General features: G+C 38.4%; 1 protein-coding gene and 1 long non-coding RNA gene across 3 annotated transcripts in view; one reads left to right on the top strand and one right to left on the bottom strand.

The window, feature by feature from the left end:
• The window catches only part of LOC309392357, a 65,603-nt gene extending 56,423 nt beyond the window's left edge, over positions 1-9,180 (top strand). Inside the window, exon 4 of the long non-coding RNA XR_014175429.1 lies at positions 7,898-9,180. This is a non-coding gene — a long non-coding RNA (uncharacterized lncRNA). The remainder of the gene's footprint in view (positions 1-7,897) is intronic.
• On the bottom strand, positions 1,772-22,984 carry LOC309392354 (carboxypeptidase B-like). 2 transcript variants are annotated; one of them, XM_081953491.1, is made up of 10 exons: positions 22,913-22,984; positions 17,818-17,942; positions 16,842-16,938; positions 15,729-15,830; positions 13,519-13,620; positions 11,993-12,103; positions 9,414-9,504; positions 7,867-8,069; positions 6,867-6,951; positions 1,772-1,986 (listed from the first exon to the last, which is right to left on the bottom strand). In XM_081953491.1, exons 1-10 carry the CDS (start codon positions 22,937-22,939, stop codon positions 1,799-1,801), a joined length of 1,131 nt encoding a protein of 376 aa, XP_081809617.1. In that variant the 5' UTR covers positions 22,940-22,984; the 3' UTR covers positions 1,772-1,798. The 2 variants fall into 2 exon arrangements, with proteins under 2 accessions (XP_081809617.1, XP_081809616.1); XM_081953490.1 differs by having other exon boundaries at positions 13,519-13,623.
• Between the last annotated feature and the right edge of the window lie 4,186 nt (positions 22,985-27,170).

Below are 27,170 nucleotides of genomic sequence, written 5' to 3' on the forward strand. Positions count from 1 at the left end.
GATAAACAGTTGCCCTTTACTGCTGTCTGAGTATTCTAATTTTGGGGTAGATTCAAATTTTATATCTGTATCTTTTCCTGAAACTAAGATAACATAAAATATAACAACCTACATACCCAGCATACCTGAATTCCTCTGAAGCAACTTTTGGGACTGCAAAAAGTTCCTGCCCTTTCCGCCACTCTTCAATGGCTGGATTCACCCATCATAATAGATCATGAATTGTTTAACAGGTTTGCTTGAATAAGGAATAACGGGCCAGACTCATGCTTACATTAAATCACAATGAAGCAAGCTACATTATGGCTTAATGTAGCACATAGCTGCAATAATTCTAAATAATGTTAATTTTGTGTGACTGTTTTTACACCTGTAAATAGCTCTCACGAGAAGTATAAACATTATTGAAACAACAGGAATTTGGGAAGATGAGTTTAATCTTTTTCCCTTATGACCTGTTGCAGTGAAAATCACCTCTGGGAGATGTTATTTTCATTACAAGAAATATTTCGATTTACAGCAGTGAAACTTCTTCCAATATAAAGAAAAGCTTAGCTTGAAGGAATAATTTTCAGCCTTATCAAAAGAAAGAATTGATCTGATCCAATACAACATGGTCCAATTCTAGTTTAACAGAGTTGGAAGGGATCTTGTACTGTAGGCCATCTAGTCCAACCCTTGCCTAAGCAGGAGACCCTACACCACTACCATCTGACAAATGGCAGTCCAATCTGTTCTTAAAAGCCTCCAGTGATAAAGCTCCCACAACTTCCGAAGGCAAGCTGTTCCATTGGTTGTTCTCACTGTCAGAAAATTTCTCCTTTTTCTAGGTTGAATATTAAGTGGCTTCTTCTACTTAATATCCACTTAATCTAAAAGACGTGAAAGATGTGAAAATATTATTTGGCCATGTACATCTTACAAAAATTATACTATAGTCTCCCTTCATTTTAATTTCTAATGAGGGACTGGGTATTCCATTTGTCTTTCATTCAAAACAATAATAAAAACAAAACAAAATCCCTTTATGGATCTATTTAATTTTAAGAAAATATATACTGTAGCTCAGTATTGGCAAATCTTTTTGGCACAGAGTGCTGAAACGGGAGTGTGCACACGCACATGGCAGAAACTGGAAGAGCAGGCGCCCGGTGTGCATGCACACGCCGGGAAGATGATCTTCCAGTTTCCAGAACGCATATGCGCACCGGCCACCTGGTATTCCAGTTTCTGGCCCACATGTGTGCACAAGGACAGCTGGTCAGTGCGTATGCACATGCCAGAAGCCAGAAGAGCAGCTGCCCGGTGCCATGCGCACACCAGAAACCGGAGGATCATCTTCCCAGTGCGCACATGCCCGCAAGAGCAATGGGCAATGGCTTGCATGCTGGGAGAGATGGCTTTGCGTGCCACTTCCAGCACACATGCCATAGGTTCGCCATCAAGGCCATAGCTCATTTAATTCAAGTTGTCTTAATTGGTACATCTTTCAGTAACCAAAATGATACAATTCCTTTAATTAAGAATTTGTACAGTTATTGAAGATAAACATAAAGTCATCTCTTTTCTGGAATGTCCGTCTGCTGTCTCATAATTAGAAACAAGTTTGCAAGAAGAATATTTATGAAATTATATTTTATGCTTGAAATGGAAGAAGCTGAAATGACTTCTTTTGCATTGACTTGGCATCACAGTTCCCAAAAGAGCTTTTCAATTCAAAACAAATATTTCTGATGTAATAAATGATGATTTATTACTTTCCAAACATCTATAATGCATCCAAAAGCATTTGTCCAAATTATAAAGTCTTGTTGAGGATGTAACTGGCAATTAACTTGACTGCTAGCATTATCTCCTGGCAAGTTGATTTGATCTGGGATTCAGGGAGAAGGAATCCATATTCGCCTTTATCACGAAGCTCAAAGGTGAAGGAATATTTGATTCCCTGGTTGAATACCCAGTCATCGGAACAACCAGAAGAAAGATCTGTAAAGCAAGACACAACAAATGGAATGACAAGAAACATAGCAGGGGAAAAAAAATGAAAGAAAAACAAAATAATAAATGTGAAGGTAAGATACTGGTGTTTGAATAATTTTAAGAGGAGGAGATGGTTGTTCACTTGTGGAGGTCGTGAGGAAAGTCAAATGTTACTTCCATGTTAAAAGTAGGATCAGGAATCATAAGTTATGAAAGCCCTCTCAGAACTTGGAAAACTTCTGCCAGTAATAAAAATGGAGATAATTTTAATTAATTTAATTTATTAAATTTCTAGACCATCCCCTCTCCCCGAAGGGACTCGGGGCGGTGTACAGGTACAAATTTAAAAACCATACACTCGATAATATACATAGCTAAAATTGAATTTAATATCCCCTGTACAAATTTATAAAAATTAAAAACTTAAACCTTAAAACCAAACCATAAAATTTAAAAATACAAACTGAGGTGGGAAAGCTGGAATTAGGCCAGGCCGGCTAGATGAAACAGGTGGGTTTTGAGTTTCCGGCGGAAGGAGCGGAGGTCCGTAGTCATTCTAATGTCAGGGGGAAGGTCATTCCAGAGGGTCGGGCCCATCACAGAGAAGGCCCTTTCCCTGGGCGTCGCCCGCTGGCACAGCCTAGTGGACGGCACCCGGAGGAGTCCCTCTCTGTGTGAGCGAATCGGCCGAAGGGATGTATGGGGCAGGATACGATCCCGCAAATAGCTAGGTCCTGTGCCATGGAGCGCTTTGAAGACTCCCGAAACTACTCGCGCGGCCGCATTCTGAACCAACTGCAGCCTTCGGGTGCATCTCAAGGGGAGCCCCATGTAGAGAGCGTTGCAGTAGTCTAGCCGGGATGTCACAAGCGCATGAGTGACTGTGCGAAGGGCACTCCGGTTCAATAGGGGACGCAATTGGCGCACCAGGCGAACCTGGTGAAACGCCCCCCTGGCCGCAGCTGTTACATGGTCGTCCATTGACAGCCGGGTATCTAGAAGGACGCCCAAATTGCATACCCGATCCAATGGCCAGTGATGGAGTAAGCTGGTTGAACTGGGGCACCGGTAGCCACAGCCACTCAGTCTTGGACAGGTTGAGCTTGAGTCTGTTACTTCCCATCCAGATCCGTACGGCTTCCAGACACCGGGACATCACTTCGATGGCATCATTGGGGTGGTTTGGGGTAGAGATGTACAGCTCGGTGTCATCCGCGTACAGATGGTAATCTACCCCAAACCCACGAATGATCTCGCCCAGCGGCTTCATATATGCATTGAACAGGAGAGGCGAGAGGACTGACCCTTGTGGCACCCCACAAGTGAGCGGCCTCGAGGTCGACCTCTGCCCCCCTGCCAATACAAATTGCGCTCGGCCAGAGAGGTAGGAGGAGAACCACCGCAAAATGGTGCCCCTCATCCCCAACCCCTCCAGTCGATGCAATAGGATACCATGGTCGATGGTATCAAAAGCCGCCGAGAGGTCTAATAGGACCAGGATGGAGGAGCAGCCTCCATCTCTGGCCCTCCAGAGATCATCCACCAATGCGACCAATGCCATCTCCATGCTGTGGCCGGGCCGGAAACCGGACTGGCGCGGGTCCAGATAATCAGTTTCCTCCAAGTGGCGTGGAAACTGTTGTGCCACCACACTCTCTACAACCTTCGCCAGAAAGCAAAGGTTGGAGACGGGACAGTAGTTGGCTAACAAACCTGGGTCCAGGGAAGGCTTCTTGAGGAGGGGCCTCACCACCGCCTCTTTCAGGACGGCTGGCAGGGACCCCTCACTCAAAGAAGCGTTGACTAACTCCTGGAGCCAGCCTCGTGTGACCTCCCAGGATGCCAGTACAAGCCAGGAGGGACACGGGTCCAGTAAACATGTGGTGGCTCGCAGTCGCCTACGCAACCTGTCCATATTGTCGGAAGTAACAGAGTCAAACTCCTCCCAGAATGGAACCTCAAGACCCCCCTCCGACGTCCCCTCCAGACCACTAGTAGGGACCAACTCGCTTCGAATCTGAGCGATTTTGTCCTGCAGATACTCCCCAAATTCCTCTGCTCTACCCTGCAAAGGGGCTTCCCGCGGCCTCTGTTGAAGGAGGGAGCGGGTTACCCCAAACAGGGCGGCAGGGCAGTTATCTGTGGATGCAATACGAGTGGCACAATACTGACGCTTGGCCACGCTTAACGCCACTAGGTAAGTCCGTAAATGGGCTCTCACCTGTGTTCGGTCAGATTCAGAGCGTGACGATCTCCATCTGCTCTCTAGGCGTCTCTTGTGGCGTTTCATCACCCTCAGCTCCTCGGTGAACCAAGGAGCCTGGTGGTTCGCTGCCGCAAGAGAGGCCGCAAAGGCGCAACCCGGTCCAAGGCCCCAGTGGCCGCACTATTCCATGCAGCCACTAGGTCCTCCATCCGGGTGCAGGTCAGGGCTACAGGACATGGCCCGAGCTCCTTCTGGAACCTGTCAGGTTCCATCAGGCGCCTGGGGCGGAACCATCTTGGACATTCCGGTTCCGCCTCCCCGCGGTGGGGAGTAGCGGCTGGAAAGTCGAGCCGGAGAAGTGAGTGATCTGACCATGACAGGGGTGTGATGGCTAAATCCCCTACTCCCAGATCACTCCTCCACCGGCCAGAGACAAAGATAAAATCCAGTGTGTGTCCTCCCTCGTGTGGGGCCCTGAATTATTTGGGTCAGGTCCATGGCTGTCATGGAGGCCATGAACTCCCGAGCTACCTCGGATGACTCCCCTACCGATGGCAAGTTAAAGTCCCCCATGACCAACAGTCTGGGGGTTTCAACTGCCATCTCGGCGATCACCTCGAGGAGCTCGGGCAGGCCTGCTGATGCATAGCAAGGAGCCAGGTATACAATCAGCAAGCCCAGCTGCCTCCCTGGGCCCCACTTCACGCACAGGGACTCACAACCGGTTATCTGTGGCACAGTGGTCTCTCTCGGCTGAAGACTTTCCCTCACAATGACCGCTACCCCACCACCCCTGCCTAGTGCCCGTGACTGATGAAATGCACGGTAACCTGGCAGGCACATTTCCATGAGAGGGAGACCTCCCTCGTGGCCCAGCCAGGTCTCCGTAATTCCTGCCAGGTCTGGCTCCCCCTCCGACACCAAGTCATTAATGAGGGGGGCTTTGTTGGCAACGGACCTCGCATTGCATAACATCAGTCTCAGGCCCTGGCTCTGTAGGTCCTGACCACTTAGATTGCGGGGGTTGGGACATATGACCGGCCGTACCCAATGTCCACGGTCTCCCAACCGGTGATGAGATCTCTGTCTACCCTCGCACCTGCCCCTCCCCACGACCGTTGGAATGGAAAGACCCTCTTCTGGGGTATCGCTACTCCCCCCCTTAACGGCTCCGCTCACTTCCTTGCTAACTCCACCCGCCGGCTTGGCACTGGTCCCTCCCTCAGCCTGACTAGCCTCTCCCCCCACCCTAGAACCCCCTAAAAGACGAATCAAAAATTTGGATAAAAATCCCCTAAGGCTGCGCCTCGCCCAGATGGAAAAATAGTTTATATAGAATGCTATAAGAATTCTATAGAGCTGTGTTGCCTCAGTGGTTAGAATGTAGTATTGCAGGCTAATTCTGCCAACTGCCAGTACTTTAATCCTGACCAGCTCAAGGTTGACTCAGCTTTCCATCCTTCCGAGGTGGGTAAAATGAGGACCCAGATTGTTGGGAGGAATATGCTGACTCTGAAAACCGTTTAGAGCAGTGATTCCCAACGTGGCCCCCATGTCTCACAGGGGGGCAATTTGATTTTTAATGGGGGCAATTTGAACCTTGTTTAAACCAAGTTAATGGCCTTTTAGGCTTCCTCCAAGTGAGTAGAGTTCACATTTTGAGCAAAGTAAAAATTATACGTCACCGGGGGGGGGGGGGGGCATCAGGATTTTAGAGATGCTTAGGTGGGGCATGGCCAAAAAAAGGTTGGGAACCATTGGTTTAGAGAGTGCTGTAAAGCACTATGAAGCAGTATACGTCTAATTACTAGTCTATTGTTATGGTTCAGTTGCCTGCTTATTTTCTAAAAGAGAAACAAATAAACATTACTGAAATCAGTAATGTGACATTGATCTATTATTAATCTCTTAGAGATATCATCCATTTACACTCATGGACTTTGATGCATTCACTGACTAAATCCATTTTTGACCCGCATCTGTTTTAGCCATCTTGATCTGTTTTTCCTCTCTCCTTTCCTTATTTAGTGCCCCCACAAAAAAGTCAAAGATGAGCTCTTTTCAGGATACCTAAACATTTGGGTCTTCTTATTTGTCACTCTTTTGGTGGCTTCATTTGCACATAGTTACAAGAGAGATTGCACTGGGTTTATGAGAACATAGACACAACAGCTCTTTGAAAAAATACATCTTCTACATTGTAGATGGTACAGTTAGTCCTCAGTAAATGATCGTAACTAAGACTGGTAACTCCAATGCCAACATTGTAAAATGAAAAATCATGTGATCAACTTAAGATGGCAGTTCTGGTTGTGGCTATTAAGTGAATTGTACACTATCATTAAGCACAATGTCAGGTGACTGCAACTTACTGCAACTTGCAACTACTTGCCTTCTGCATTCACTTTGCTTGTTGGAAGCTTGCAAATGGCAATCTCTGATTGCAGCGATGCTGTAATGGCAGCAACTTCAAGGACCAGCCATACGATCTCTGCACTGTTGTAACTTTAAATGGTTGCTGAAGAAATGATCATTAACCAAGGACTACCTGTATTTTCTGCAAGTGCTACATCTCCAAGCTACTGTTTTTTCTTCTTCTCAGAGGAAGAAAGCCCTATTGCTATCCAGCATGACTTATAAATGATGTAATATGTGTTTTGACAATGTGTAAAATACGTACAGATAGTAGATGCTGATGTTCCATACTTATACTCTTTACCATACAGGCTGGCTATAGCTGTGACAGCTCTTTTTGCAAGTTCATTCTAGTATCAAACAAAGAAGAAGCTAGCATCAATTGGATCAAAATACATAGGTCTTAAAAGTAAGCTTCCTATATGCTTTTTTGAGCCAGAGAATCTAGAACACCTGGATGAATTTTGCTTACCTCAATTATGCTTCACTGAATTTTTTATCTTATTGATCTATTTTTTCCATTTTCATTGCTTATGAATTCAGCAAAAAAATTCACACAAGTATTCCTATGAATTGTTCTAATTTTAGCTTGTTCTATAGTGTATAGTTCTAAAAGTTCCTGGTGTGCAATTTTTGTAAGAACATATTAAATTCTATCAAAATTTTGAGACATGCAGATTTCATCACACTTGTACATTCTGGATATATTTGGCAGGTGAAAAAGTGTCATACGTGATTGAAAATGCTCATGGGCCATTCTCACCTTTCTTACTCAAGCTGAAGGAGTGCTGATTCTTTTTTCCATGTTGAGAGTCACATTTGGTTTTTGAGTAGGATTTTAAACTCCTAGGACAGGGGTGTCCAAACTTGCTGGCTGGGGAATTCTGGGAGTTGACGTCCACAAGTCTTAAAGTTCCCAAGTTTGGACACCCCTAGGACAAATAGGTAAGTTGGGGGCAGGGCAAAATCAAACTTGATTTAATTTATCGATAGGTAATGCAAATAATTTTCATATAATCAATTGCCATTTATTTAAAAAAAATACTCCTCTTTCATCACATTAATTGTAACAATCTGGTATTAATTTTTGGTGGACATGACAAGCCAAATGAAGTCCTAGGTTTTCTGGATGTGAATTTCTTTTGATAGATACACAAGATAAGATTCCATCTCAAGATCACTAAAGAATTGTATTGGTTGAGCACAGAGCAGACAGAATCAAATTAGAAATGTTAGGAAATAGGACAATTGTAATGCTTTCATACCAATTCTTTATAATTTGCTGTCTTCTCATAGGTATAACCAAAAGGGAACAATATCATCTGAGAGTAGGAATGCATGGTGAGGTAGCCCTTGATTGAAGAAAGATGGCTGCGGATGAATGAGGCAACTGCTTTAGTTTCTGGTTCAGATTCTGGTGCAGATCCACAATATGTTTCTTCACAGGGATTTCTGGAAGAATCAGCAGCTGTTGGTGGAAAGAACACTTTTATTTTATTACACAGTTAAGTTGACCCTGGCCAGCACAGAGATTACTGATAAAGGTTTATTTGTTTGCTTTGAATCAGAACATTTTCCACTGACCTATACTGTTAATTTGATTAATAGAAATAAGCCATTTAAACATGCTCAAATAACTAATAGATTTGACTGCAAAGGTTTTTTTCTCCAAGTTTATTCAAAAGTAGGTCCCAATGGATTCAGTAGGGATTACTCCTAGTAGATGTCCATAGGAATATACACTATAGATAGTTTAACTATTATGCAAAACTATAACACTGGACAATTATTGTACTAGAATATTTAATAGGATACAATTTCCATATATTATTACATATATAATAATTAGAAGTTTGCCGCTTTTTTCCCTTTCTTCCTAGCATTATCCCGCAAGTGTAGGCTCCACTTGTTTTTGGACCAATAGTGGCAAGTTACATCATTACGTTTTGGTGACAAATAGGATTCTGGGAAGCGTACAATGCTACCTTATCTCCTTTAGAGAACTAAAGAACGGAAGAATAACAGTCAGAGTTTTGTACTTCTCACAGTAGTCAAGAAATGAGTGTCAACACTGATGCCATGTATGGTACAATGATAACCAATATTAAAACAGTTTCCTCCATCGTTTAGGACTTGGTATGGAGGTCAAAACAGTTATAGGTATTTGAGTTACATAGGAAAACAGAAAGTATGCAATTTTATAATACATTTCATTTTCCTCTTCTAAATTCCTAATGGAGGATCTCTTATACTTGAGGTAGAGTCATTCCTATCTCTATAAAAGTAAACTCTCTCCACCATCTTTTTTCAGTGATATTAGTTAATAAGCTTATTTTTCCCATAAAGACCAGGTCTAAAATTCTACCATGATCCTAATCCTTTCCAGTGTTATCTTATACAGTAACTTGTCTTACTGCTATTAAGAGCAAAGAGTTAATGTTTTACGGTTTACAATTTAAATTCCACACTAAATATAGTTTCACTTGTAGTATTTATTTAAGATGGTGCTTTTGTTATCAGTCATATTTGAAGAATTGTATCCAAAATGTATGTACTGCTTTGTAAGAGTAACAAAAATAAAGGCCTGTTCTTTTATCTTTTTATCTCCAACATGAAATTGATGAAATTACAACTTTGGTGATAATGAAAAAAAAATGAAATATTTACTCAGTTCCTAAATTCATTAAACATGATATTTTCAATCCAACTCTTTTTGATTGCCAAGTAATTAAGTAATTTTACTGAAACACCATCTGGATTAGTCATATGAAAATAACATGTAGATATACATAATGTTACAAAGGCTACTTACTACACCATGCAACATCAAAGTTCCTATTGATGTCAACACCAATGCAGTTACTCCGGGATGCATTAGAACGATTCTTTCTCCAGAAACGATTCTGCTGGACAAAAATCATTTAGGGACTTCAATCTGACCCATATATATTTCTGTATGTTTTCTCGTTAATACTAATATAAAGTGGAATGCATTAATTGTCTGCAGAAAGGCAATGCAGTACAGTGTGTTGAGCAAGCTTTGATTTGCTAGTCTGATTTCCCTGTTTAGTTGTTAACTCTTTGCTATGCAGTTCAGATAAAAAAGTTGTTCAAGTGTTCTGTAAAAGAATGCAGGAAGAAGAGAGGCATCCTCACATCCATTAGAGAAATGTCCCTAATGAAGACCTTATAAATACAAAAAGGCCCATCTAAGCTTTGGTTCTGTCAGGTTTCCCTGATTAGACTTATCCCAAACACTTCAAAACTTGTCTTGACTTTTGGCCTTAACCTGGTAGAAATTTCAAAGACATGGCTTGACTAGATTAAAATTTATGTCAAACCCAGAACTAGGCATATAGAACAACAGATTTCCTACTACATTAGAAATATATCGGGAGCTTTAAATTCAAGAATGCCTTATTTTTGTCCTTCTGAATTAATTGCTTCTTGATGGAGTCCTCGACAGCCTTAAATCTGTCTTCTTCTTGCTTAGCAGGATCTAATCTTATAAGATTGATATCTAAAATGGTTAGATATCAGTAAAACTAATTCATTAGTTTTTCCAATCATGGTTTATCCACACCTATCCATTTAGCAGGTGATTGGTCTTAGTAACCACCCATCAATTCAGGCTTGGTAACTGTAGCCACATTCAGTGAAATCTAACTGCATTTTAGATTTGTTCCACTGTAAATTCTTTGCACTTTTCTCGTTAGTGCCAGGATGTTAAAGAGACCAAGACCCAAGCAACAGTCTCCCTAACCCCAACCTTCAGACTTTGTTTAGAGTCCTGTAAAAGTGTGTGTGTGTGTGTGTGTGTGTGTGTGTGTGTGTGTAGGTGGCATATAACAAAACCACTAAAATCAAATGTAAAAACCAGCTAAAACAGTTAAATCACAAACATAAGGAAAACAAGTTTGTGAAGGATTAATTTTAAGATCTCATAAATGGTGCAAACAATGGCCATGTTCTCTGCTCTCAAAGGATCTCTGGGCCTGACCAAAAAACCATGTTTTGAGAGCTTTGCAAAAGGCCATAAGGACTGGAGCTAATCTCACTTTAGGAGGGACAATGTTCTAGAGAGCAGGCGTCATCTCCAGTCAACTCCTTAATGGATGGAACCTGCAACATGCCTCTCCTGCTGAACCTGATGGGATGGGTAGAAATAACTGGGGAGAGGTAGGTGGTCCTTCAAATAACCTGGCCCCGTGCCTTGAGGGCTTTAAGGGTCAAACCCAGCATCTTGAAAAGCACCAGCAACCAATACAGCTTATAGAGCAGATATGTGTCCCTTTAGAAACACCCATAACTGCTTATATTGCTACATAATTTTTTTCTTTTTCTCCAGTCTCTTTGATTTTGGCTAGAAGCTGGTTGAATTAATTAGATCTGAAGCAAATTTATATAATTTAAAAGAGATATTGAACTAAGCTGAATCTGGTGGCTTGGAGTTATGTTACAGTTTTATGAAATGATAGGTAGGTAAGTAGGAAGGTAGAGATAGATAGATAGATAGATAGATAGATAGATGATAGATAGATAGATAGATGATAGATAGATAGATAGATAGATAGATAGATAGATAGATAGATAGATAGAAATAGATATACAGTAGATGGATATAGATAGATATTACTGTATTGCTAAAATTTTTGATCCATTATAACATTGTACATATACATATCTTTTGTTATGCTTATCTGTGCCTTGCAGTATAGATATTTGCAACCATTTCTGCTTTCTATTAATTTTGTTTCGTTGTCTTTAATAGCTACTTCCATTGTCATCAGCAAATGTAAGATGACACATAAAGTTGGATTGGATATAGACTAAAAGTAGTTTACAGAAATGAATGGTTTGGAATAGCTATAACTAACTTTTTCCAACTCATTTCAGTGGACTGTTCTACTTTTGACCAAATGAATAAACCGAATACATTTTTTAGCATGCAAAATTTCTATTGTATTCAGAACTGAAATATCATCAAAAAATGTTCACTTCATAATGGTAGAAAATTCTGCATTTCATAATTAAAGTGGTCTTCAAACTTATAAAATAAGGATGAGGATCCTATGAAGCTCTGGGGTCACAGATCCCCATTTCCCCATATATGACACAAAGCTGGCTATTGATCTAGGTGCATTAAAAGTGTGCAAAAAGGCTAGCAGGATTTAAAATCTAACAGATTATCAACACCCCCCACCGCAAGCTTTGTGAAATTATGGATTATTATCTTTTGAAACAGCAGGCAAGAGAGAGGAATTCTGATGTATGCTTTTTGCCTCTCAAAATAAAAGTTGATCTTTAACCGATGGTATTGGAATCCTTGGTACAAGGAACATGTCTTAGGTGCTAGACAGAGATTATGTTGTTAAAAAGTATGAACAATACCTGAGTCCAGCTCCAGATATAGCCATCTATATTGACTATAGGGACGATGTAGAAATTCATATTATCCAATATGTCCGTCATGTCTCTGTCTTTTCCATAGGTGCTGATGGCCTGATAATTTAGAAAACATAGCTTTTTAAAAGAAAAAAAATATTTTTCCTATGATCCTATGTACTCAAAAAATTAGTCTCAGTTAGTCTTATAAAATAAAGTGTTGCAGCGTTCTTCATCATACTATATACCCGTGATGACAAACCTATGGCACGCGTGTCGCAGGTGGCATGCGTAGCCCTATCTGCCAGCATGCGAGCCGTTGCCCAGCTCAGTTCCAATACGCATGCCAGTTAATTTTCAGGTCTCTGTTGCACATGTAGGAGATACACACTGTGGTGAGGGGTCTTGCGCATACGGGGTGGGGGTGGGGGAGTGCGGGGGGTGGGGGAGAGCATGGGGGGGTCATACACGCATGTGCAGGGGGTGGGGTGCATTGCATTGTGGGTGTGGGCACATGCGGGCATGCTGTTTCACGTGAGCGTGTGATTTCGGCATGCGAGGACGAAAAGATTAGCCATCACTGCTTATATACGTTATAGAATCTATTTTCCATATTAATCATGATGGACTTTTTTGACAATACAGAAATGTGTTTGTTTAGTGGGATACAAGGGCTTAGATCTTGGCGTTATAGAACAAGCAACGATCAAAAGATCAAAAGTTCAAAGTCAGTTTGGTCTAGGAATTAAGGCACCAGGCAAGAAAGCAAGAGATTGTGAGTTTAGCCATAAAAGCCAGCTGGGTGACCTTGGGCCAGCCATTCTCTCTCAGTCCAATTACCCCACAAGGTTGTTGTTGTGGAGAAAATTGGAGAAGGAAAAAGCACTAGGTATGTTTGCTCCTTTGAGTTATGATAACAATAATAAAGGTGGGATATAACTAACTAACTAACTAAAATTGTGAATGAGTAAGAACTTCTAGGGCAGGGGTGTCCAAACTTGGGAACTTTAAGACTTGTGGACTTCAGCTACCAGAATTTCCCAGCCAGCCTGGGGAATTCTGGTAGTTGAAGTCCACAAGTCTTAAAGTTCCCAAGTTTGGACACCCCTGTTCTAGGGATACTAGAAGTTGTTTCAATACATTTAGGGGAAGGCTACTCTTAACAAATTTGAGAATACTTAATAAAATACTTTATTATTGGATATATTGAAGATGATGTAATGAATTATTATAATATAAATGAACCCAGATTTAGCAAATCTCATTTAAAATGAAGAAATAACAGTGATAGTCAAACAAGTGAAGTACTATAATAATAATGGATTTAAAAATATTTGACTGATAATATGTGATTTTATATAAAGTGTAAGGGATGACTATGGAACAGATGCACAAAATCTTGTGACCAATCGACACACTGCATGTAATGGAAGATGCTTTTATGTTACATGTCTTATTTGTCTATGTTTGTTTAAAAAATAAAAACGTTTATATATAAAACAAATTTGAGACAGAAAACCTTGTTAATTAACCTCTTTCACAAACCACTGACAAAAGGCAGGAGAAATCCACTCTCGTGCGTGAACACCACAATCCATGAAGATGGTCTTCCCTTCTCCACTTTTCTTTCCAATCTGCTTTGAAAACATTTTTCCAAAGTAAAAAAAAAAGGTTTTTAAGAAAGTGCACTTCAATGTATTTAAATAGCTTTGCTAATCAGAAAAAATAGTTTCTAAGAGTCTCATTCTAATTCTTGTATGAAAAAAACATACATGCAAATCATTTTTTTCCACTGTTGTTTTCTCATTGAAAGAGCAGGATGACTCTATTATTGGGTTGCCATGTCATGCTTATTATATTGAGCTAAATGACACAATAAGCCAAAGATGCATAACCTTAAACCACAGGGCAGCTGTGATCTTGAAAGATCTCCAGAAGTCACTGCTCACTTGTCATGTACCTATTTCCCTGGCTCAGCTGATAAGGAGGAGAGCCTGTGGCTTAGTGGCTAACACATCTGCCTAATATGTAATACAGCCCAGGTTCTAATCCCAGTAAGGGTATGGCTAGCTGATGAGAGCTAAATAGCTTGAAATAGATCTATACTAGTCTCCCTTTATTTATTTATCAGCACAAATACAACACAAACATAGCAAAGGCAACATTAAAAATAAAAATATGGTTTTCTGCCTGGATGGTCTTCTGTAATGAGCCGAAGTACAGAATATATATATATATATATATATATATATATATATATATATATATATATATATATATATATATATATATATATATATATATATATATATATATATATATATATATATATATATATATATATATATATATATATATATATATATATATATATATATATATATATATATATATATATATATATATATATATATATATATATATATATATATATATATATATATATATATATATATATATATATATAATTTCAATTTTATGTGTTGTAAATGAAATGAAAGCAAACATAATTTTTGTCTTATTCCTTTTGGATCTTTGGCCTGCCACACTTTCTATTATTCTACTATGCCATTTCTATTGTGTGAAAATGGGAGGGGGGATGGTACGAGTTAAATGCTATGTAGCGAAAATAAAATTCCTTTCTATAAAGCCAAGGTCATCCTTTGTCTCTGCACCTGACTGGAACTGGATGGGTGGAACTGCCAGCATGGCAGTGGAAGATTGGACCCTGTGATGGACTTGTGGATGTGGGGGCAAGATTTTGAACTTTCAACTGGGTGGGCAGATTTCAGATTCGGGTTTTCCCAGATGTGCCAAGGTGGCTCTCTTAATAAATTGGAACTTTGAGCAATACTTTGCCTTGGACTCTGATTTAATTTTGGATGCTATTTGGAACCCTGACACCCCATCTGTTATGTAAAATATAATGCGGTATGGAGTATTTTATTGGTCTTCCATTCAGAAGGAATATTATTGTGTTCTTAACCATAAACCAACCATGATTTATTAATCAGATGACTGGACTAGAGGAATACAGTACTAAACTAAAACAACAAATTGCATGGTAGCTTAAGCATGATACATAACTTCATCTTGTGGAGAGTTGGAAGAAGAACTCAGATTGAATCAATTATGCTTACTAATACACATGTGTATTACTAAATACATGTATTTTTCTGTATTTCTCTTGCAACATCTTTAACAGTGGAATTTAGTGTGTTAATTTGTGCCTATGGATAATCAATTGATTATGGAATTAACACATTCAGAGGAGGCAATAGATTCAATGTCTTTAGAGGAGGACTTTTTGTTATCTCTCAACTAATAACAATTAATGCTTTGGTGCAAGTCATACCAAAAATTCTATGTAACTTTTCAGAGAAAACTCTGTAGTGTTTTCACACCATGGAAGGATACCCACTTCCTTCTTTCTGGTTAATTTTTCTTTGTCTGGCTATTATGTCTCATTAAATGTAAAGAACATTTCCTACATTTGGGATCTTCTGCTAGTGTAGATGCATGACTGAAATACTTGATCAACATTTATATAAGATCACTGTAACTTTGCTTTTGGCTCTTCTGAATGCAAGAGACTGGTGACTCACTGTAACCTGCTAGTTTTAGAACTAATCAAATAATCCTTTGAATCCTCTCCAGATACGGGTGATGAATTTGGGAGGGTGAGTTTTTCAACACAATTTCATCTGTTCCTTGCTTATTTTCCTGTAAAAGGTTTTAATACCTGAAGAAGGAAGATGGGTCGATTTTCAAATGTCTTTCCAATCTGGATACGGGAAACCAATGTTGGGTTGCTTTTTGCAATTCTGGCAGTCCAATCAGAAATCTGGGTTAAAAAAAAAAGGATGCTGGAAAAGCATCTGATGAAATGACCCACATCCCATGAAATTAAATGATTTTTTTTAGCTGGACAATGTACTGGCTGGAGAATTCTGAGAGTTTAAGTCATCATATACAAAAGGTGCCAAGTTTGTAAAACAGTGCTGTAGATGAAGCTTATCGTAAATACAGTAGAATCTTTAAAAATATTGACAAATATTGAAAAATGGCCAATGGGATAATAATCTTAGAAGACGATTTCTACAATTCATGTAGTTGTGGCTGTAGTTTAATCCTTGCATGAAATGTGCCAGGGACTAAAAAGCTACATGTCCAAACCTGTGTGAATTTTTTTTTTTGCATGCATTTTTGATAGAATCCTTAGGTAATCGTCTAAGCTAGGCCCAGTTTTAGCCACCAACTGCATTCTTCATGCTTCAGAGGATGCATGCACACCCAAGTGGCAAACTCAAATACAATTACAATGGTCCAATCTCTCTTTTTTAGTATATGGTGTACATATCAAGGGAAGTCTACAATGCTTTTCATCACAGAGTAATACTGGTCGCCTAAAATTGCTGGTTTATTTTGTTCCCGCATGTGTGCTATCCACAGAATGCCCCAAAGGGTGAACTAGCTTTATATCAACTGGCTAACAGCATTTGAGGGATGTCAGGTCATCTACATTTTCTTCCTCCAACCTCAGAAGAATGTAGGCAGGTCAGGCACCTGCATGGAACACTGCTAGATTTTCCCACTGAAGTGGTACCTATTTATCTACTTGCATTTTTACATACTTTTGAACTGCTAGATGGGGAGGAGCTGGGGCAAATGACAGGAACTCACTATGTCTTGTGGTATCATGTGTCAAACTGCTGGAGTGCCAACATCTCTGGCTGACAAATCCAGTGTCATTAAGCTGTTGGGTCACCACACCCCCTTACTAGTGTCTCTGATGAATTGGGATTCTTTCTGTTGAAGAAAGCTTCCTTTGTAGAATGTTATATAAATTATTTACCTTGTCCCATTCGTTATATTTTTCATAGCTATGCCCATCGCTCTTGTCACCATCAAGCTGCTTTTCAATGTCTTCTTGTAGGTTGTCAAATACTATTCTACACAATAAAAAATAATAATCAGAAAATTATACTCCGTCTGAGCTCATTTCATTTCTGCATTTTAGAACTTTCTGCACTTGACTCCAGAATGACTTTGAGCAGCTTACATCAAGTTAAAACAGTAAAGAAAACAATGCAGAACAGCAAGAAATAGCCTGCATTTAGACCAGGGGTGTCCAAACTTGGGAACTTTAAGACTTGTGGACTTCAACTCCCAGAATTCCCCAGCCAGCATTCTGGGAGTTGAAGTCCGCAAGTCTTAAAGTTCCCAAGTTTGGACACCCCTGATTTAGACAAATCCACACCAAAAAAAATGTCATCTACAGACTTTGATTTACTTTAGACTGATTCATTGTATATTTATTTAAAAATACAATAATTATTCAATGCAAACTGCATGGATTTTGTACAACTTTCAAGTCATGGTGCCCAGCGAACTTAAATCTGATCCTCAAATTGGCAATAGGCTTAGATGTGACAAACCTGTTTCATTGCTTTCAGTGGTATTTGAATCATTTGTATTTGTTAGAAGCAGGGCAGATAATTTTTTTAAAAGAAGCCATGCTTCTTTTCAGATATCTTTCATATTGACTTCACAGGTAATTTTGCACGTTGGTCCTGCAGCCATACTCTTATCTGTGAATGAGCTTTTTTGCACAATCCAGAATTGCTTTTTTTTTCCAGCAAGGATGCTACAGTGAAGAAGAGCAATTTATCATTCCTATCCAAGAGCACTATTTTCTAATAAGAGATAATTAATTAATTGAAACACACTGATTCATGAATATATATTTCATAGACGTATACCGGAAGCATGAAATCTCTACACAATTTCAAAAGTGCAGAGTCATAGAAAAATAGAGAAGTTTAACTTACTGATAAGGTATGCCATTCTGTTTCAAGAGTCTTTCAACAATTTCACTTTGCATCGCACTGACATGGAAATCTACTTCCATCTGTTTGACTATATGCAGTGCCGAATCTGGGTACCAAAAATCAATCTGCACAGAAAGAAATGAACAAAGGGTTGTGATCGAATGGAAATGAGTTATATCCCCAAAACCTGCTGCTGTTCAACTTCTTGGCAAATTTATTTCTCTTCAGTTTTACTTCTGAGAGGGGAACTAAGTTCAGTTTTGTGCAAAGACTTCAAAATACTAATTGTTGATTGGTATAATTTGGGAATTTGGGAAAATAATTAATGTGTTAAATAAGGTAAGTTTTTATCTGATATGGAGATAGTGAAGACTAAAACAAGTTAATATGTAATGACTACTCATAGTTGAATACTTTGTGAAGACAGAAAGGTAAATCTATTTCGGATTGATGTATTATGTGCAATAGTCATTTTTGTCTCTAAACGACCATATACCAATCAATTTTAGTTTTATTTAAATGTATTATGCCCTGTTTCATCTTCTGCTATAACAGCGTGAAAACTCAATTATATACTAATATATATTTAAAATATAAGCTCATATATATATATATATATATATATATATATATATATATATATATATATATATATATATATATATATATATATATATATATATATATATATATATATATATTGCATTTGTGCTGATAAATAAATAAAGGGAGACTAATACACATCTATTTTAAGCTAGCCATACCCTTAGTGGGATTCTAACCTGGGCTGTTTTTACATATTAGGCAGTTGTATTAGCCTCTAAGCCACAAGCTCTCCTCCCTTATCAGCTGAACCAAGGAAATGATTAAGTGTTATGTCAAAGCACCTGGTATGCCCAAATATGAGCGGGAGCATACTGCTTCCGTTTTGCCTTTAAGCTCCACCCTTGGAGCCTTCCAGGCAGAAAACCATTTTTGTGTTTTTACATAACACAAAAATGGTTCTCTATCTATCTATCTATCTATCTATCTATCTATCTATCTATCTATCTATCTATCTATCTATCTATCTATCATCTATCTATGTTGTATTTGTGCTGATAAATAAATAAAGGGAGACTAGTATAGATCTATTTCAAGCTATTTAGCTCTCATCAGCTAGCCATACTCTTACGGATATTTTGGCATACCAGGGGTTGTAACACAAATACATACACACACACACACACCCCTAGCAAACAATAAAATAGTGATGTTAAGCCTGGACAAAGGCTACATTTTCTCTTCTTCATTGTAATCATGAGAAAGAAACTGAAAGTTTTCATTTCTTCTTTTACTCCCATTGTGTTTTGGTTTTTCATTTAAGACACTGTAAATAATGTTTTACTTAAACAATCAAAAATTAAACGATGACTTGTAATCATTGTTCCTACTACTATGCTAGATTTGGAATATCTTTTCATTATAAAGTTAGCTGAAAACTATTTGGATTCATATTTTCAACATGTTAGAGCTCAAAATAGGCAGGACCAGAGCTGAAAGTGGGCAGAGTTTCAAAAAAGACATTTCCATCCTAGCATTCTTTCCCGCACAGTGGACTGGGGAAAGGCAACAGCTGCTGGAATATACAGAAATTATGGTGAAAATCCCATGAACTAGGAAAGCCACCAGATGACAATATTATTCCAGAAATGTAGATAAAACAACAGGGTTTTTGAGGGGGAGGGAAGAACTCTACTTCTTCTAAGCTTGGTTCAGAGGTGGTATTCAGCAGGTTCTGAACTAGTTCTGGAGAATCAGTAACAGAAATTTTGAGTAGTTCCGAAAATTGATAAATACCACCTCTGACTGGCCCTGCCCCCATCTATTCTGTGCCTCCCGAGTCCCAGCTGATTGGGAGGAAATGGAGATTTTACAGTATCCTTCCCCTGTCATGCCCACCAAGTCATGCCCACAGAACCGGTAGTAAAAAGTTTTGAATCCCACCACTGTCTTAGTTATGTGTTTATCATGACCCTGTTGTGCTGACAAAGTTGCCTTTACCAAGGAAATGTCTTTTAAACCTTGCTGCTTGAATCCTTTATTATCTGCTGTACAATCAGCCCACTTATTTATTTATTTAGTGCATGGCATATCCTAGATGGATTAATAAGACAAGTTAACATTTCAGCCGCTAAAACATAATAACATATATATGTTAAAAAGATCTATCTTCAAATACCAATGTCTAGGCCATCTAATGATTGAAACACAGCATTGTTTATATTTAAAAAATAAAACAGTGAGCCGGCATATGCCTTCAGCTTACAGCCAGTCATGTTATACTTTACAGTTTGAAATGGCATCCTGTACTGACACTGAGGAGAGTATACTATGTCCCATTTACACAGAGATTCCTGGCAGACATGTGAGGTGTGAATCCTATTCAGGATTGTCCATTGCTGATGTGGTAGTTCAAAGCATCACATCTTTTTTTGTGGGGTCCTCCTATGATGGCTTTCCATTGAGAATTGATGTTAAAGTTGTTGGGCAGATGTTGTGACCCACTTAACAATAGTTTGGGAAGAATCTGGGTATCTGGACTAAAATGCTAGAGGGATCCAATTTGATCCATGGCAGATTTTATGGAAGGCCAGTGGCTAGGTGTTAGCATGGAGCGCCAAAGTGGTCTTGTTATGTTGATAGCAGGACTGTCCTTTTTTGTAGTTTTATTTTCATTCTACTACATGTTTATCATGATGGAAAGCTAAAAATCAGTGCTGTTAAAGACTTCTGGGGCCCATAAAATGGTTTGAAGCAATAAGAAGATTTGAGATTGCAGTTTATTTAGTCCCTCTGTAAATCAGCTCAGAATCCTAATGACAATTAATTATTAAATTAATCCAGGAAGAGAACTTTCCAAACAGTGTTATCCTTTTGTGTATTTCTTGGAAGGCAGCTTTGTTTTGAGAATGCATTCTACAGCCAAGTTCTGCCACAGATCCAGCCTTTGGTAAAGGAAAGGCAGAGGGAATCCTTATGGTATTAGATTAATAATGCAATTAGTAATGTTGTTCTTATTTGGTTCTCATTTGACATTGCATGTTAAAACTTTGACTTGCAAGAGGTTTTTTTTTTTAAAAAAAATCCACATTACACATAAGCAATAAGGCAAGTCCATGAGAATGTCAAGGCTTTTCATCATGTTTATATTCTACTTACAAAGCATTCTTTGCCTAGAAGTAAAATCAGGTTTTACTGAGTTATGAAAAGAACACTAAAAGGGCTAAAGCTTGATGAATACCTATTTTCTTATTATAAACACTATAGCGTTTTTAAAGTTTTCCGCTTGTGATTTATAAAAGCCATACTAGGCTGAGAAAACTTTCTGTATGTGAATGAAAATGCAGTCTCAGAAGATGGTATTGTGTGGCCAATATTGTCTGGTCTTGGAAGTTAAATAGTCTCAGGCCTGTTTAGTAATTGGATAGGGAGACCTCTTAGATGCCTAGGATTAGCAAATATTAAAGTAGGTAATCATATAAGCTTTCTAAATAAATAAAAACGCCTCAATAATCGAAAAACACCTTCATGAAATTGGAAATTGAATTTTTGTGCTGCTGTAAAAAACAAAACAACACAAACTGCACATCCATGAAATCATCGGGAATCCAACTAAACTTGAAAGAGACTTTAAGATAATGTGAATCTTTCAAATTGGCTTTTAATGCCACCCTGGCATGAATTTAATTCTCTTAAGTACTCTATAAGGAGAGAAAATAAACCCATAGGAAATAGTGAGGATATTCATATGGGCAATTGCTAATGCTTTCATCTTCATTTTTGCACAGTAATTTTCAGGTAGGCATCCAAAGTATGTTTATGAATGCTTATGAAGAAAATAGGTGTTTTGTCACCCCTCACTAAAATGCAATCTAACATTTAGTGGATAATGGTAATATCCACTGTGTCTTTCCATTTCTCTAATTTTAGAAATTAACTTACTTTTAAATTTGGGGGGAAGAATTTTTCTGTTGCATCATCTAGATTTTTGAAATTTTAAAATATATGATGAATGAAATCTTTCTTGCAGAAAAGAAAAAATGTGCAAGCATAATAAGAAGATATTGCAAAGTTTCATGCAGGCTTTGGAATAGAGGATAGGTTTTTAACTGAGTTTACTAGGCATTTTTTTCTTTTTTTCCTTTATCCATTTGTTTATAAATACAAACAAATAGAAAAAAGAAAACATAAAGGTAAAAGAAAAGGTTCCCCTGCACATGCATGCAAATCGTTTTTGGCTCTAGGGGCCGGTGCTCATCTCCGTTACAAAGCCGAAGAGCCAGCGCTGTCTGAAGACGACTCCGTGGTCATGTGGCCGGCATGACTAAATGCCAAAGGCACACGGAACTCTGTTACCTTCCCACCAAATGTGGTTCCTATTTTTCTGCTTGCATTTTTACGTGCTTTCGAACTGCTAGGTTGGCAGAAGCTGGGACAAGTAACGGGAGTTCACTCTGTTACGTGGCACTAGGGATTCGAACCGCCGAACTGCCGACCTTTCTGATTGACAAGCTCAGCATCTTAGCCACTGAGCTACCGTGTTCCCTAAAGCAAACATAGACATGCAAAAAGAAAAAGTTCAAAGAGCAAGATGTTACATTCCTCCATTCTCCCATATTGAAATAAAAATCAGTGAAGAAAGAAAAAATAACATTGATATATTCTTTCTTCCACTTGCAACCCCAGTTAGTAACTGTTGTTAGTTTCTCTTTGAGCCCTAAAAACTATACCCCAGTTGTCTAAATCCTTTTTGTGATATATTGTATATTGGGGAGCCATTCTTGCTTTAATTAAATTTTAATTGTGAATATATGCTACCATTTTTACAATCCTTTATATATTAAAAAATTGGAAACATTCAAAAGAGTCCATTTTCTTCTATTAGGCAAAGAATCTGTACTGCATACATATATCCGGGTTTTGGTATATGCAAAAAGAATACATACACATACTACTTCGATAAATATAAAATATTCATATATTTTTGAACACTTATGTATTTCACAAAATTCCTTAAAGGGCACAAAACATCTGAGTTGCAAAATTTTCTCACCTTTATGAGGCTTGGCAAGGATTTCATGATGCTTACTTCGTTTTCATTTTGTGGTTTCACACGAAAAACCTTTGCACTTTAGAAGAGAAAGTCAAGTAATGAGCCGTATACCAAGGCATGGAAACAAACAAAAAAGCCCACAGTACCCTTTGATGATGTGAAAAGGCTGTACCTGTCAAATCGCACAGCAGAAATGAAAACACAAGTAATGGTCATCACGTCCAGAGCCAAAAGGGACATCATGGTCCTTTCTCTTTGCTGCCCTTCATCTCTGACATTTTTATTCTTCTGTTTGATGATCAGATAATATCCTCAGAGGATTTCTTTGGATGATGTGAAGTTCTGCAGTTGTATCTACATTTAGATGTTGTGTGAATTTACTATGGGTATTGGAATCTTTTGTAATACTTATTAGCATCTTTAAAAAGTTCAGAAAATGACACTCACAATGATGTACAATATTTGGTAAATGAGAAAACGTGTCCATGGACACAGAATGCATTTGTACTTGTGTATTGGTGCACTTGAGGGTACAGGTCTGAGAACTCACTTCTAGGTAGTCCCAATGCATCTAGAGGACCTCACAGTTTGGGAAAGACCTGGTTTCCTTCTCATGTTTTTTTGAATATATTTAAGCACTCATTTGATTATTCTTTTGCCTTCACTTTGTTATTATAAAGCAACAGTAAATACTGTTGTGCTGTTACATCTCCATCTTTGTGTAGACTCTATGGCTGTCCCATCCAGATCTAAATCCCCCCCCTCCGACAAATTTATTGATTAGATTTATATCTTGCTCTTGTATGGGAGCGGAAGGTATCATATACAGCAGTCATTCTACCTAATTTCCTTCACAGTAATAATGCTTGTAAGGTAGGTTGGACAGAAAAGGGTAAAACATTTTCTATTTGGATTTAATGGATACTTGGGAAATTAAGAGAGCTGCAGGTGATGAGAAGGTTCATTGTTCAGAGTAAAACAGGCTGCTTCATTCTACCTCTGGATCATATTGCACCTGAGATAAATACCCAAAGAATGTGTGTGTTTCAGGTTAAAATAAGTTAAATTTATAGATATCTTTTAAGTTAACAGAGATACCTGGGAAACATTTGTCTAGATCCATGTTGGTGAACCTTTTCGGCACCAGGAGTGTGTGCGCACATGTGGGTGCCAGAAACCGGAAGAGTAGCCACCGGTTATGCATGCATGAGCCGGGCAGCTGCTCTTACAGTTTCCAATGTGCACATGTGCACCATCCATCTGGTCTTCTGGTTTCTTATGCACATGCGAAGACCAGGTGGCCAGTATGCATGCGTGTACCAGAAACCGGAAAAGCAGCCACCCGGTGCCCATGTGTGTGTCGAGAAGATGATCTTACAGTTTCTGGCACATGCATGTACACCAGCCACCTGGCCTTTGCACATGGATGTGCACCAGAAAGAGGAAGACCAGGTGGCCATTACACATGTGGCGTCGAAGCTGGAAGAGCCATAGGCAATGGCCAATGGCTCGTGTTCCCAGAGAGATGGCTCTGTATGCCACTTCCGGCACATGTGCCATAGGTTCGCCATCACGGGTCTAGATCGTGAGTGTCGAATCTTTTCGCTTGCCAGGGCTGCACTGAGTATATATATATATATATATAATAGTTATGTTGTATTTGTACTGATAAATAAATAAAGGGAGACTAGTATAGATCTATTTTGAGCTAATTAGCTCTCATCAACTCCCTTACTGGGATTTGAACCTGGGCTGTATTATATATTAGGCAGGAGTCTTAGCCACTAAGCCACAGGCTCTCCTCCTTATCAGTTGAGCCAGGGAAATAGGTATGTATTTGTGTTACAACCCCTGGTATAATATAGTTAATGTATATAAATCACATAATGATATTAAATGTTTACAATGTTGTTGGCCTGCCTTACTAGCTGTCTAGAGATGCATGCAGTCTTTGAGCCATAGACAAATGTAATATAGTTCAATAGATGCCATGGGTCAATGCCAATTACTCTGACTTGTATAAGATAAACAATGAAATATATAATCTGTGGTTTGTCTTGCAGTTTAGAGTACAAGGAAAATTCTGTGAGAAGCTGTCTTTTGTGGAAAATAACCCATATTTAACTGGAAGTGACATGTTTCACGGGGTGGGTGGGTAAAGAGAGTTTTTCCTAAAAACAGCTATTTTTGTTGATTTTTATTCCTTGTATGTGAATTCAAGAAAGTAAAATATAATTTGTTCTTTTAAGAGTGTAGCTAAGTGAAATCAAACTGTAGACTTTTAATTTCCTACCTGTTTCTCACTTTTTAGAATAATTGTCCTTACTTTAATTCCCTTCTCCCATGTGGGTTTCTTGCCTCTGGGCTGCACTTATTCAGAGTACAGGCCAGGAAGAATTTAATTCTCCTGGGTAAACTAGCTATGGCATGGAACATGAGCTCATGGTGCTATTTTTATTTACATATGTTTAGGATCAGCATTGTGCAATCAAGTATTTTTTTATTATATACTGGCAGACTGAAGTTCTTAAGGAAATATTTTATTTTTAACTGGCTGTTATCAACCCTCATCCACATATTTTTGAACTGACTTATTTGCTAGACATTTTCTGATAGCTTCTCATAGTGAAGACTTCTAAACTTCAAGATGCCTTTAGTTGTGACTTCTTACCCAGCATATAGGAATTGGATGCAGAAAGAGTTGTCTTGACGAAGAACCTGCTGTGCCTTTTGACCTGATTCAGCATAATCCTCTTCTCTTATAGTTTTTAAACTCCTTATAACTTTAAGCAGCTACTTTTACAGGCTTTTACTAAATTGCTGTTGTTTTAATGGTTTTCAATGCATTGAAAACAGATTTTAATTGTATTGTTTGTTTTTCTGCTTTGGGGGGTTGTTTTTAATGACACAAAATGGGTGAACTTTTAAACAAACAAATAAAAGAAGTTCAGATATTTTGGATGACAATTCCAAGTAGCCTTAGCCAATAAGATCAGTAATCAGGGATGCCATGGATATATGGGGCAGGAGTTTTTTTAAAAAATGATGTGCTTTTTTGCATATGTTGAAGGATGCAAAGAAGCCAGAATCTTCCTATGGCAATTTCAGGTGCATAGCCAAGAAAGAACTGGATTTTTTATGAGTGTTAAACCAGATATAACATTAATTGCATTTTTCTGTTAATATATATTTATATAAATATAAATATAGCCACAGTGTGCTGATAGTAACTAGAATCTCAAGATGTGGGTGAGGCTTGGTCTTTTGTTGTCCCAGTAGGGTTATGATAAATGAATATCCAACATCTTTTTAAAAACGTCCAGTGAATGCTCCAACACTGGACGTTTTTAAGAAGATTTTTTTAAGAAGATGTTTTTAAGAAGATGTTTAAGAAGATGTTTGTCTGAAGTGGTGTAGGGTTTCCTGTCTAAGCAGGGGGTTGGACTAGAAGACCTTCAAGGTCCCTTCCAACTCTGTTATGCTATTCCATGCTATGCTGTGCTCTGCTCTGCTCTGGTATGCTACTCCTTTCAAATTGGTCTTTGTTTTGGGAAGAAATCCTCAGTAAGAGTCATGTTTATTTCCATATTTCATTTAGCAGTATTTTAAGGTTGATTTTTCAAACCAAGAGAAAATGAACATACAAATAAATTGCAAACTATATTTTCCAGACAGAATAATAAATTCATCAACCTTGATTAAAAAGCCTGGCTGCCCACTTTAAAAAGTATTGCCTAGTACTGAAAATATAATAGTGACAGTATCATAAATATCATAAATGGAATGTTCTCCACTATTCTTACAATTTGCTTGCCTTCAGATGTCCAGGGCATCTGAAGACAAGATGTCATGGCAGCAGACATTTCTTCCTGTTCTTGGATTCTAGGTTACATACTACTTTAAAAAGGACCCTATGCTGAGAAGTGGGATTGAAGCATAGATTATTCCTCTGAGAGCTAAGGCTGTTTTGTATTAAAAACAGTCCTGAATAAAACAAATGCTGGTAATCTAGCATAATAATAATAATAATAATAATAATAATAATAATAATAATAATAATAATAATAATAATAATAATAATAATAATAATAATAATATTTAACCACTTCATTCGCCTTTTTCAAGAAAAGACTGACCCAACTAAATAAAAATCAAACAAGCACTGATCCTTCTACATCTTAAAGCTAAAGCTACAACTAAAATAGATGAGATGATTAACACTGACCACAGTTTTTGCATGATATAAAGATGAAGTATC

This window comes from Natrix helvetica (genome assembly GCF_964273705.1).
Source record: "Natrix helvetica genome assembly, chromosome: 5".
NCBI lineage: Eukaryota > Metazoa > Chordata > Lepidosauria > Squamata > Natricidae > Natrix > Natrix helvetica.

Excerpts from the sequence above, each read along its gene's own strand:
- LOC309392354 (XM_081953490.1), bottom strand. The coding sequence starts at position 22,939 with ATGAAATCCTTGCCAAGCCTCATAAAG. Across the intron at positions 17,943-22,912 it reads CCTTGCCAAGCCTCATAAAG|ATTGATTTTTGGTACCCAGA; the intron begins GTGAGAAAATTT and ends CTTTCTGTGCAG. Across the intron at positions 1,987-6,866 it reads AACATCAGCATCTACTATCT|ATCTTTCTTCTGGTTGTTCC; the intron begins GTACGTATTTTA and ends CTTGCTTTACAG.